At 38.6% G+C, this 12308-nt stretch overlaps 1 protein-coding gene across 3 annotated transcripts in view; it reads left to right on the top strand.

Moving 5' to 3' along the window:
- Nucleotides 1–6154, top strand: part of LOC126092075 (glutathione synthetase-like) — a 150765-nt gene extending 144611 nt beyond the window's left edge. For all 3 annotated transcript variants that reach the window (XM_049907495.1, XM_049907494.1, XM_049907496.1), the window contains exon 11: nucleotides 5656–6154. In XM_049907495.1, coding sequence (XP_049763452.1) covers nucleotides 5656–5785 — 130 coding nt within the window. In that variant the 3' untranslated portion in view covers nucleotides 5786–6154. The remainder of the gene's footprint in view (nucleotides 1–5655) is intronic.
- Nucleotides 6155–12308: the final 6154 nt, after the last annotated feature.

The following is a 12308-nucleotide window of genomic DNA, read 5'->3' as shown; positions in this document are numbered from 1 at the left end:
TTATCATAGGTCGTTTTTATCATTACTTAATATTGCTGGAATGTAGTATCTAGAATGAAGTTTCAGTTTCCTATAACTAAGATGTTGTTGTTGTTGTTGTTGTCAACTGTTACTGCCCTCTCGTGCATTTGTGGCTCATATAAATCTATTTTACAGTTATATTGTATATGTACAATTACTTATGTAGTAGTGTAATATTTCAGTTTTTTAATATTAATTTTTGATGGATATACATTAATATAAAAAAATATAGATTTCTGTAACTCTTCTTCCCTTTCCATGCAATAAGAATAGATTCCTCACTGCCCCTTTCCCTTACATTCTTCCCATGTTCTCTCTTCCCCCCCCCCCCCCTTCAAATAAATACACATGTACAGCCCTTTATGCTTGTGACACATAGTGTTCTGACGTGATACATATTAATTATATCTAGTAAATAGGATTTAAATTTGTTTTTGTAATTGTTTGTGTGAAACACTGTAACAAACAATCTATTAATGGGAAGCCTGGGAACGGCATTTTGTAATGTATGTACAACAATATTTTGGTTGTTATAATGCTGTATTGAGACGAAACTTTATCATACCTTTTTGACTATGCTTTGATATCTAATTTTAAAGCTGTAAACAATTTATACCAATATTTTGGTTTGTATACTAGTGTGTGGTTTGTGTTTATATTTCAACTAGAGACTAGTTTCATTACAACTAGAGACTAGTTTCATTACAACTAGACAGTAGTGCTATCTAATGCCTATTATTGTACATTACGTAGATCCTGTTTTGTATCTCGTGTTTCTACAATATGTTCATGCCTTCTAGTAACAGAATGGGTTACCAGGCAAATGGATTAACGTTATGTTAGCAAGGTATTAGTGTGTCAGTCCTAATGACAGTACAGCATGTTTTGAGTTTCATTTTTCGGAACATAGTAAGATTACATGCTGCATTCCATATGGAAGCTTGCTGTGCTTGATACACTTATGGTGAGGTATTTATACACTTATTGTGAGGCATTTATACATGTTTATCTCAAGGGAGTTTGTGCCGTGATAATGATTAAATATACAAATATGTGTTCAGACTTGTGAATTTATATCATCCATATGATTGTTGAGTCACAGCAGGACACATTGTAAGAATCCTTGGCAACTTTTACTCTGGTGTAGTTTTTATCTGTTCTGCATTAGGATGTGGAATGAATGGTTGGGCAAGCATGGGCATCACTTGTAGTGACTTGATTGTGCATCATTGCCTCGGTTGCCTGGTCTTATTATTTTTCGTAATTGTTGTTAGATGTATGGTCACAATTACCATTATATATTCGCCAACTGATGCTTCATATTTGAAAATAATAGAGGGAAACATTCCACGTAGGAAAAATATATCTAAAAACAAAGATGATGAGACTTACCAAACTAAATCACTGGCAGGTCGATAGACACACAAACAAACACAAACATACACACAAAATTCTAGCTTTCGCAACCAACGGCTGCTTCGTCAGGAAAGAGGGAAGGAGAGGGAAAGACGAAAGGATGTGGGTTTTAAGGGAGAGGGTAAGGAGTTATTCCAATCCCGGGAGCGGAAAGACTTACCTTAGGGGGGCACACACACATATCCATCCACACATATATGTGTGGATGGATATGTGTGCGTGCACGAGTGTATACCCGTCCTTTTTTCCCCCTAAGGTAAGTCTAGACTTGGATGTAAGACCTGTCCCTTGCACCCTCCCACCACCACCACCTGCTACATTCCAGTCACAAGCATCACGTATGCCACCAAAGGCAGGGCTACCTGTGGAACCAGTCATGTGATCTACAAACTAAGCTGCAACCATTGTGCTTCATCCTAATTGGTCATTTCTGTCCGCGTGAATGGCCACCGACAAACTATTGCCAAGAAACAGCTGGATCGCCTGGGTGCTGAGCACATTGCCCAACACGACATTCTTCATTTTAATGACTGCTTCACAGCCTGTGCCACCTGCATCCTTCCTACCAACATCAGCTTTTCTGAATTTTGCAGTTGGGAACTCTACCTGCAACATATCCTATGTTCCCATAACCCCTGGCTTCAACATTTGTTAATCATTGTCCTTCACCCACCAGTTCCCTTCCCAGTTCCCACCCCACAGCCTTCTACTCCACAGATGCACCTGAGCCTTTTTACTTCTCTCCTTTCCGGTGTGCCCCCTCTCCTCCATGCACTCTAACCTTCTGACTGCACCTAACTGCCCTACCCTCTCTCCACCTTATCCCTGTATGCTCCCAAGAACAGCCATTATGCTTCCATAAACTGCATTTTACTGTCCCCCACCTGTACCCTGCTCTCCCTCTCCCTCTCACCCCAGCTTTCTCCTTACCCCCACCACCCAGGTTGCTTCTCCCATCATGCACAGTTGCTTGCAGTCTTGCTTTGGCACCCAGATACAGTGGTCGTGTGTGTGTGTGTGTGTGTGTGTGTGTGTGTGTGTGTGTGTGTGTGTGTGTGTGTGTATTTCAGCAGAAGGCCTTTTGGCTGAAAGCTACATGCTTCGTATATAGTCTTTCTGTTGTCCTTGTCTGTGACTCAACATATATGCTATAAAATAACATACAAACAGCAGAAATGAGGTTCCTAAGGAAGACAAAAGGTTGCACAAGAAGAGACATGATTAGAAATGAAGATATTAGAATAGAATTAAATATTTTTAACATGAATGAAAAAATTCAAAAATATCTTGAAGGTTTTAGACAATATTAGATGATAAAGCTGGGTCACAGATTTCCCCAGAAGATCCTGAACAACAAGCAGAATGGGAAAAAGAGATACTAGAGTACCTTGAAAAAGATGAGGGTGATTTTGTTTGAGTTCAGAACAGGCAACAGCCTAATCCATGAAAGGGTGGTGGTGGTGGTGGTGGTGGTGATAGTAATTCCTTGTTTGGCAATTAAATTTGCATCATATAACATAACAGTACAAGTAAAGATGTCCATATACAATTGTTATATAATTGAAACAGTTTTTCTGAAATTGTCGTGTCGATAACCTATGTCAGTTGACTTAAGCCTCTTTAAAAACATAAAACTCAAACATTATGTTACCTGTGAAGACACTATCTTAATGGTGTGTAAAACATTTTTTTTTCTCCTTGAGGAGTGTCAGCCTTTTTTTCTAATTTGACTAAGCTATGCACCTGGATTTTGGTAAGAAGCTATTGACAATAAATAATAGAAACTCCAGATAGTATTAGGGAAAAGATAGGTGGACTGCTGGTAGTAGCAGTAGTGCGTGGTTTTTTTTTTTTTTTTTTTTTTTTTTTTTTTTTTTTTTTTTTTTTTTTTTTTTTTGGGGGGGGGGGGAGGTTTGGCCTAAAGCTATAATGTGTAACTGTCTTTTCATTGTGCCTATCTGCAACTCAACAGGTCATCTTTACAGTGAGTAGCTGTCTATCCTTTTCCTACTACAAGGTGTGGCACGTAAAACCAACCCATCGTACTCAATAATAATGTTCCAGTGCATGCTTATGTGTCATTGATAAAGGAAAACAAGAAACACTGCCAAACAGTCGTGCACAAACTAACCATTTCCTCTGATGTACCGACACTGCACGGAACTCTGTTGTTGCGTAAGTCAGCTGCAGCCATAGCCAGTGAAACTTGTCAAAACCAGTTAAGAAATAGGCCTCGTTGTGTGAAGTCAGGTTAGTTTGTGTGTGTGTGTGATAATACTGTATTCATTACCCAAGTGTATTGCCATTGTTGAAGCGTTCATTCAGATTTGATCTTTTGTGAAAACAAAGAATTTGTTTCACGAGAAATTTCCAGGACATTCGGTGCCAGTAAAAAGCACCATACAAGAATTGATTGAAAAATGGCAGCATACAATACTGGTTCAAAATGCTCCCAGGAACAGACCGCCCAACTGTCTGCACACTTGAATTAAAGAGGCAAGTGCAGGAGATATGTCCTCATAAGTCAACCAGGAGATTGAGCTAACAGGTTTCTGTAAGTGAGAGAAGATGCAGACATGTTTTAAGGTGACTGTAGTTAAAACCATACCAGGTTGGTGTTATGCAAGAACTGAAGCAGCGTGACCACTGGAAAAAGAGTGCATTTCTGTTTATGACTGTTAAGAAATGTTGCCAATTTTGGCTTGGACCAGCTAAAGTTCATCATGAGTGACAAGGTGTGGTTCCATCTGTATTTCCACCAGGTACCCTTGCATGACAAGATGATCGGTGTTCGATGTGCCATTTCTGCCACATGCATTATGGAGCCCATATTCTTTGAGATGACGATGAACAGCAACATGTATTAGGGCATTGTGGAGGAGTTTTTTTTTTTTTTTTTCAAATTTGACAGAAGAGGAACATCAGTTATGTTACTCTCAACAGGATGTTGTAACATGCCACACATCAGCTGCATTATTGTGCCATGCACATGAGATGTTTACACCAGAGAGGACAATCAGCAAAGGCATGTGGTCTCTTTCGGTCACCAGACTTGTGACTTTTACTTCTGGGTACTGTTAAAGGGAAGAGTATGTGAAACAAATCTGCACACAGTTGAAGAACTCAAGATTAGAACCAGAATGTCATCAATAGCATCACAACACAAGAACTGACAAGAGTATATATGAATATTCTCAAGCGTGCCCACATGTTCGCTGAATTGGACAGAGGACACTTTCAGCACCTACTGTGAGTAATAATATTCAGTACATTACATTTCATTTTATATTCATGTGTTGACTTTATGGGCAGGTTTTATGTGCCGCATACGTATTATTAACAACAACAGAATGTCATTAACATGCAAAAGAGGAGTGAGCACCAAAATGAGACTACACTTCAAAATAGATATGAAAAAAATCATGCTTATCATATGGGAATGGAGTGTGATGCATTGTGACAAAAAGTTTGCCACTTCCGTGAACATAGACCTTCATGAAGAGAAAGGTAGAAAGTTCCTCACAGATGAATGAACACTGTGTGGTAGACCAATAGCCAAATGAGAGCTTTTTTGTTTTATTTTGTGGCCAGATGCTGTACCTACTGAGTTATCCAGGCACAACTCTCACTCTGCCCTACAGCTTTACTTCCACCAGTATCTCTCTTCTAAAGCTTGGTCCAAGGAATTTGGAGAAGGTTGACAACAGCGTATTTTCTGTGCCATGGAGGCTCAGTTAGACAAAAGAGTAATCTGTTATAAAAGTTTACTGTGGGATTTCCTAAAAATGGGTTCTGAATACATCCATTTATTTTGAGGACTTAAAACTGTAAACAATGTGGTCTGGAAGTTTGATTCTTAGTATCAAAAGTATGGTAAAGATATACTCAGAGCTAATAGATTTTACGGGAAACACATTCATAAATGAAAACAAATATTAAAGGTCACTACTATACTTTGATTAAAACAACTTTGTGATTGACATTAAATCAAGCTGAGTGGTATCAGTGAGTCGAGGAGCAGGGCCCAGCCCCCAGCTAGTTGTATTTCTCTTTCGAACACCACATGATCGCTGCATTCTGGCAGTACAACCACCACCACTGCAATCTGCCAATCACAAATTTATTTTATTTAGTTGATAAATTTGAATATCTCTTCTTACCCTGAGTAGTGTTGATTTACCTTTTTAAAAATCCATTTAATATTAATTCATATTTCAGAGATGCAGAGAAAATTCTTGTAAATGAACAAGTGGGCCATATGTTGCGGACAAAATTGAGCACTGTGGATGAAGGCGGTGTTGCAGCAGGACTAGGGGCACTTGACAGCCCCTATCTGGCAGATCTGTGATGTAGATTGCATACCATCAACAAGATGATATGAATTTCCAAGTGTTTTCATTGAAAATGTAATTTAATACTTGTATTTCTGTCACTTGTTTTACAGATTTATGAGTACATATGACATTTTTGGTTCATCACAGGCCTACACAAAACTATGTACTGTTATTTGTAATTAATATTAGTGGGGAATGTGTAGAGTTGTGAATGTTGTTGTTATCTTTTAAAGTTATTTTTGGTGGGTCATTAAATATTTAATAAAAGAACAGTAAAGCCACTATTGTGGTCCTTCGAATGCTTTAAGAATCTTGGCCATCACAGATGATCATTATTTTATATTAAAATATATACTTTGTAATAAAAATCACAGAGATTGAAATGGCTTTTACTTGGAAAATTTTGACAAACATTTGCACAGGTACAAACACAAGTTAACTGAAGCTATGGTTCCTTCATTTTTTTTAAGCAACAAATTGGTTGGAGGAGACATAACTCTTTTTCGTTACATACTTGCGTTTAAGTACTGGCACCATTAACAGGTGCGAAAATGTGTGTTTTTTTTTTTTTTTTTTTTAGGTGTGTGGCTGGCGGATAAGTTCACCAGCAGCAATTCACCTGTCGATGTTCGCACCTCCGCAGTCTCTCACTGTGATGACCATTGTAATAGTCTAAGTTGATTAATATATTAACTCTCCTTTGAACAAAGTGATATTTACCTCCTCTTTCTTGAAGAAAAAGATGCACTGTCCATCTCCGTGATAAGGAATGGAGTATAATAGTACCATAAACATTGCAAACTACAGTGTATCCAGGGAGCATTTTCAGGATGAGCAATTTAGAAATGGAAGAAACTGCTCCCTTTACAGAAGATATGCTGTAAACACTTCTACACTAATGTATATGTATTTTGTCATCTTGACATACACGCAATACATCCACTCAGAAACACAGTCTGGAAGAGACAAGATAGTTGAAGAGTGAAAAATTTAATACCGCCTGAAGGAAACATTAGAATACAGGTCAGTCTTTATCTTTCTTTTCACACATATCTCCTTTTACGTGTGCCTAGGACACAGCAAATCTATATGCCGAATGGGTGAGCCAATCGGCTGCACTCGGCTGGCCTCAATTTTGCAGCTCTTTCCACTTTCTAGTGGCAGACAGTGAAAGTTTACAGTAGATACCTGCATACTGTTTTTGTGTTTTAGTGATAGTGTGTTTATTTATGTTACAATTACATTTTACAATTTGTTTATACCAAAATTTTCATAAAAATTAACAATATTTCCAAACTGTCCTCTTGATTGTAGGAGAGTGAAAATCATTTCGGAAGCTGAAAAACACGGGTTTCTCTTTTACCTGCTTGGCCTGACTACAGATTACATTTCAGTATCACTTTCCCTGACTTGTAACCTTGAAAGTCTCAAACTGTGCTATCCCAGAAAATAATGGAAAGTATTATGTTGCCACAATGTTCTTTTTCTCACAGACCAAATATCAGGCTAATTTATACAAGATTTCACCTAATCAAAACTGATAAAATAAAAAAAATATTTGTTTGAATAATCCGGTATAGAATGTTTCATTTGCCATACATACAATTTAAGTAACTCTTTTCTGAGACATTTTATAAGTTTATAAATTGTGTCAAATAAACGTACAGTCACCTATTTTATCGTATTTCTCACCACAAAAGAATTTTCTGTGACAATATGCTTTATTTTTTTCATTCACTGTCATTAGCAGTGACTTTTCATTTTCTTTTTATTTATCAGCAAAACACTAATGGCCATCAGACAGCACAGGTGGTTTTTATTCTAAACTCATGCATCTGAACTGAAGAAGTTTTAATATTAATAATTGTGAATTCCGGAAACACAATGTACCTTACAGGCTACTCCATCATGTGAAACATCTTTAACAAGAAAGTTTTCTACCTCATTACCAATGACACTATGGACTATAGAAACAGTTCGTCCAATTATCAGAATATTTCAAACACTTGTAAGAAGTACATAAACACAGCTGTGTAAGTTTTGTTCTAATAATAGACTCATTAAGCTAACTAGCTTATATCACAAAACCTGACAGCTGTTACTGATTCTCCATTCGAATCCAGTACATTAATAGATGCTTCTCCATCTCCAGGATTATGAAATATAAGTACAACAGTCTTCGTGCTATTGACAGATTCAATCTGCTGAAAGGGCTGTTACATAAAAATATATAGCTACTCATAAACTGCTGTAGTTGGATATGAATTTCTTGAGAGAAGTACATAAAGCTCTGCTACATAAAGATATAATTCAGCTCCAACTTAAGGAAGGAAACAAGTGGCCATGAGGTTTGTGTGAACATCAGTGATAAATACAGGCACAGACCAATCTATCTGTGCAGTCCTCTGCACTCAGAAATGTATAGAATTACTCATTTAAGATAATAAGAACTCGCATACTTTTCTCATGGAAAAATTACGTGTAGTTTATGGGGTACATTTTGGAGGGCTTTTGTGTAAACAAAACTATGGGTCCCAAAAAGTGAATAAGTAGCTTAGGCACTTGAACACATTGATGACGACTTACACAAGATTAAATGACGACTTACACAAGATTAAAAACTTCTGTAATCAACAATTTTGAATTTCACATGGAATGAATCAAACGGTTCCTTGTGCTAAAGGCAAATGTAAGCTTTCACTGTTTGCCTCCAGTAAGCGCTATGACCTGCAGACCGTCGGTCAGCCAAGTGCAACCTATCAGCTCACACGAATGTCACCAAGATTTGCTGTCCATAGACACAAGGTCTCTTTTTGGTGTGGGCATGTTTATATGGCATTTTTGCCCCACACAGTGTTCTGATACTTATTAAATGACATATACTTTATAGCTAAACCAAAAAAGCTATCACAGTTATTCAACGGTGTAGTTTCCTCCAGCCTTTCCTGCTCTTCTGCTGATTAACAGAATCACTAAAATACAATCGGTAGTACTTGCTGTTTATACCATTGTCTTCTTCCATTTGTTAAACTATTTTTTCCCTCTCTGTAATTAAACAAACGTCCTTCTCACTAACAATCTTTTTTCATTGCTAAGATTCTACAGTGTACCCAGATATAAAACACACAAACCCATTCACATTTTGCAAAACAGGAAAACACAAATTATGAACCAAAATTTATGGACATTACTCACTGTCAGGAGGTGAAACAGTGGATACATATAAAAGTAAGTAATAATACTTGCAAGTTTTCAGCATTAATACTTCCTACCTGGGATCAGAGATGGATTAGTTGAAGGCTAAAAGAGAGGGTAGGTCATTCGGATCGCAGGAGGAAAGAGACCCACCTTTAACGAGTCACAGAAAAATTATACTGTGTTCATTAAGAACTGAATAAAATTTGTTCTTATATTATTTCTTACTAACTGCAAAACAAAAACTTATCTATTCCTTTTTTTTTTATTATTTCACATATCAAAAATACCTTTGCATCACCTCAGTTTGGAGAGTTCCAGAACCTGTACAGAAAATTGGAATAGAGATCAATAAACATCATTTCTGCCCTTTTTATTGCTCATGAAAACCACACATTTCATGTTGTACTATCATACAGCGAGACCTTCAGAGGTGGTGGTCCAGACTGCTGTACACACCGGTACCCCTAATACCCAGTAGCACATCCTTGTGCTTTGATGCATGCCTCTATTTATCATGGGATACTATCCAAAAGTTAATCATGGTCCACATTGTCCCACTTCTCCATGGCAATTCGGTGTGGATCCCTCGGAGTAGTTGGTGGGTCACGACATCCATAAGCAGCCCTTTTCAATCTATCCCAGGCATGTTCAATATGGTTCCTGTCTTGAGAACATGCTGGTTACTAGTTAAGCGATGTCATTATCCTAAAGAAAGTCATTCACAAGATGTACATGATGGGGGCATGACTTGTCATCCATGAAGACGAATGCCACGCCAATATGCTGCCGATAAGGTTGTGCTATCGGTCGGAGGATGGCGTTCACTTATCATATGGCACCTTCCATTACCACCAGCAGCGTATGTCGCCCCCACATAATGCCACCCCACAACAGCAGGGAACTTCCACCTAGCTGCACTCGCTGGACAGTGTGTCTAAGGCATTCAGCGTGACCGGGTAGCCTCCAAACAAGTCTCCAACGATTAACTGGTTGAAGGCATATGCGACATTGATTGGTGAAGAGAACATGATGCCAATCTGGAGGGGTCCATTCGGCATGTTGTTGGGCCCATCTGTACCACGCTGCATGGTGTCATGGTTGCAAAGGTGGACCATGTCACGGACGTCGGGAGTGAAGTTGCACATCATGCAGCCTATTGCGTACAGTTTGAGTCGTAACACGATGTCCTGTGGCTGCATGAAAAACATTATTCAACATGGTGGCGTTGCTGTCAAGTTTCCTCCAAGCTATTATCCATAGGTAGCAGTCATACACTGCAGTAGTAGCCCTTGGGTGGCCTGAGCGAGGCATGTCATCGACAGTTCCTGTCTCTCTGTATCTCCTCCATATCCGAACAACATCGCTTTGGTTCACTCCAAGATGCCTGGACACTTCCCTCATTGAGAGGCCTTCCTGGCATCAAGTAACAATGCGGACATGATCAAATTGTAGTATTGACCATATAGGAATGGTTGAACTACAAACAACATGAGCCGTGTACCTCCTTTCGGGTGGAACGACTGGAATTTATTGGCTGTCAGACCCCCTCCGTCTAATAGGTGCTGCTCGTGCATGGTTGTTTACATCTTTTGGTGGGTTTAGTGACATCTCTGAACAGTCGAAGGGACTGTGTCTGTGATATAATATCCACAGTCAACGTCTGTCTTCAGGAGTTCTGAGAACCGGCCTGATGCAAAACTTTTTTTGATGTGTGTGTTTTTTAATACAAAGTTTGGAAAAAAAATCATAATCTGATCAAAAAGAAGTGCAAATTCAACTTTGTTCAATGAATATTAATAAAATGTATTTGATTCTGAATAAAACTGAGTAGCATGAAACATATTCCTAATATATTTTATAAACTACATTTGCTGTTTGCTTTTGGTTGCAAAGGCGGAGTAGTTCTGTGGTTTAACAAAGTACAAAAATGTTCCATACAGTTGTCTGTGCAAAGAATAAGTTTCTTCTAACTGCACTCTGCAGCAATGGAAAGTTTGCCCTTTGATTTATTGATAATTGTACTGCATACTAATCATACCAGAAATTGGAGCCGTTTAAAAGTTGAATGTTAGGTGAAATGGGTACAATTCATGGTGTGAATTACCTTTTTGTTCTCTGATTAATATTTCCACTTCGATATTGTTATTTAGAGCCTTTTTTGCGAAGACGTACTAGGAAAGTTGATTGACTTTGGGAATTCTGTTCATAAATATAATCTTTTGTCTTACTTTATAATTGTATTAATGCACTGAAATATCTCTTCTTCCAGAAGTACCATGTTTAGTATTCGTTTATTTGTTTGTTGAACGAAGTCTGTTTTGTTCCTAAAATTATTCTCTTACACAACCATTCTTAATGCAGTTTCTATCTTTTAATTGGATACACTTTTCCGATGCGTTATTAATCTGACTTGACTAGCTCATAGGATAAGACAAAACTGCCAGTATGCTAATCACTGTGAATATGCTGTTTCCATGTTATGTTCTAGCACATACAAGGATATTTGAAAATGTTTGGGAATATTCATAACAGTTTGAGGGACAACCTCAGTTTTTTCCCTTTTATTTTTTCCTCATCTTTTTTCCTTGCTAGCAGCTTGAAGGGAGGCAGCGGGTTTGCTGACTACGAATGCGGGAGGGAAGGTTAGCTGGTGCACGAGTTAGGCATGTGATACACAGGTACTGGAGTCAGTGATGTGAGGGGCATAATGAAGGTGACATGGTGTGGATTGGGAGGGACTGACAGGACAGAGGAAAGGGAAACAGTTGTGTAGAGGGTGTGGGGACAGCAGGTTAGCAGAGATTGAGACCAGGAGGGTTACAGGAGCAAAGGATGTGTTACAAGGATAACTCCCAGCTTTGAAAATCTGGTGCTGGAGGGTAGGACCCAGATGGCACAAACTGTGAACCAGCCATTGAACACGAGCATTTTATATTCAGCTGCATATTGTGCCACTGGGTGGTCAACTTTTTTCTTGGCCATGGTTTGGCAGTGGCCATCAGTCTACTGGACACCTGATTGGTTTTTATATCAACATAGAAAGCTAGCAGCGATTGTAGCAGAGTTGGTATATGACAAGAGTGCTTTCTCCAGTGGCGCTGTCTCCGATGTAAAACTTCCTCAGGCAATAGCGTGTGCAAAAAGTAGTGAGAGCGGGCTGAAATTGTGCTCCTATGAATACTCACAAACGGCATCAACATATGCCACATTTCGCAGCAAAAACTCACGATCGCTTGGGGAATCTTTTCGCTCTAGTTGATAGTCATCGATACAGAATCGCCTCCCATGAGGTAAGAGCTGTGAAACCCACGATTTCTGTCAAGCCTCCACGTCCCTCTC

Source organism: Schistocerca cancellata, chromosome 7 (assembly GCF_023864275.1).
Source record: "Schistocerca cancellata isolate TAMUIC-IGC-003103 chromosome 7, iqSchCanc2.1, whole genome shotgun sequence".
Classification (NCBI taxonomy): Eukaryota; Metazoa; Arthropoda; class Insecta; order Orthoptera; family Acrididae; genus Schistocerca; species Schistocerca cancellata.
Note: the sequence above shows the minus strand (reverse complement) of the source record. Positions and strands in the feature narration are given on the sequence as shown.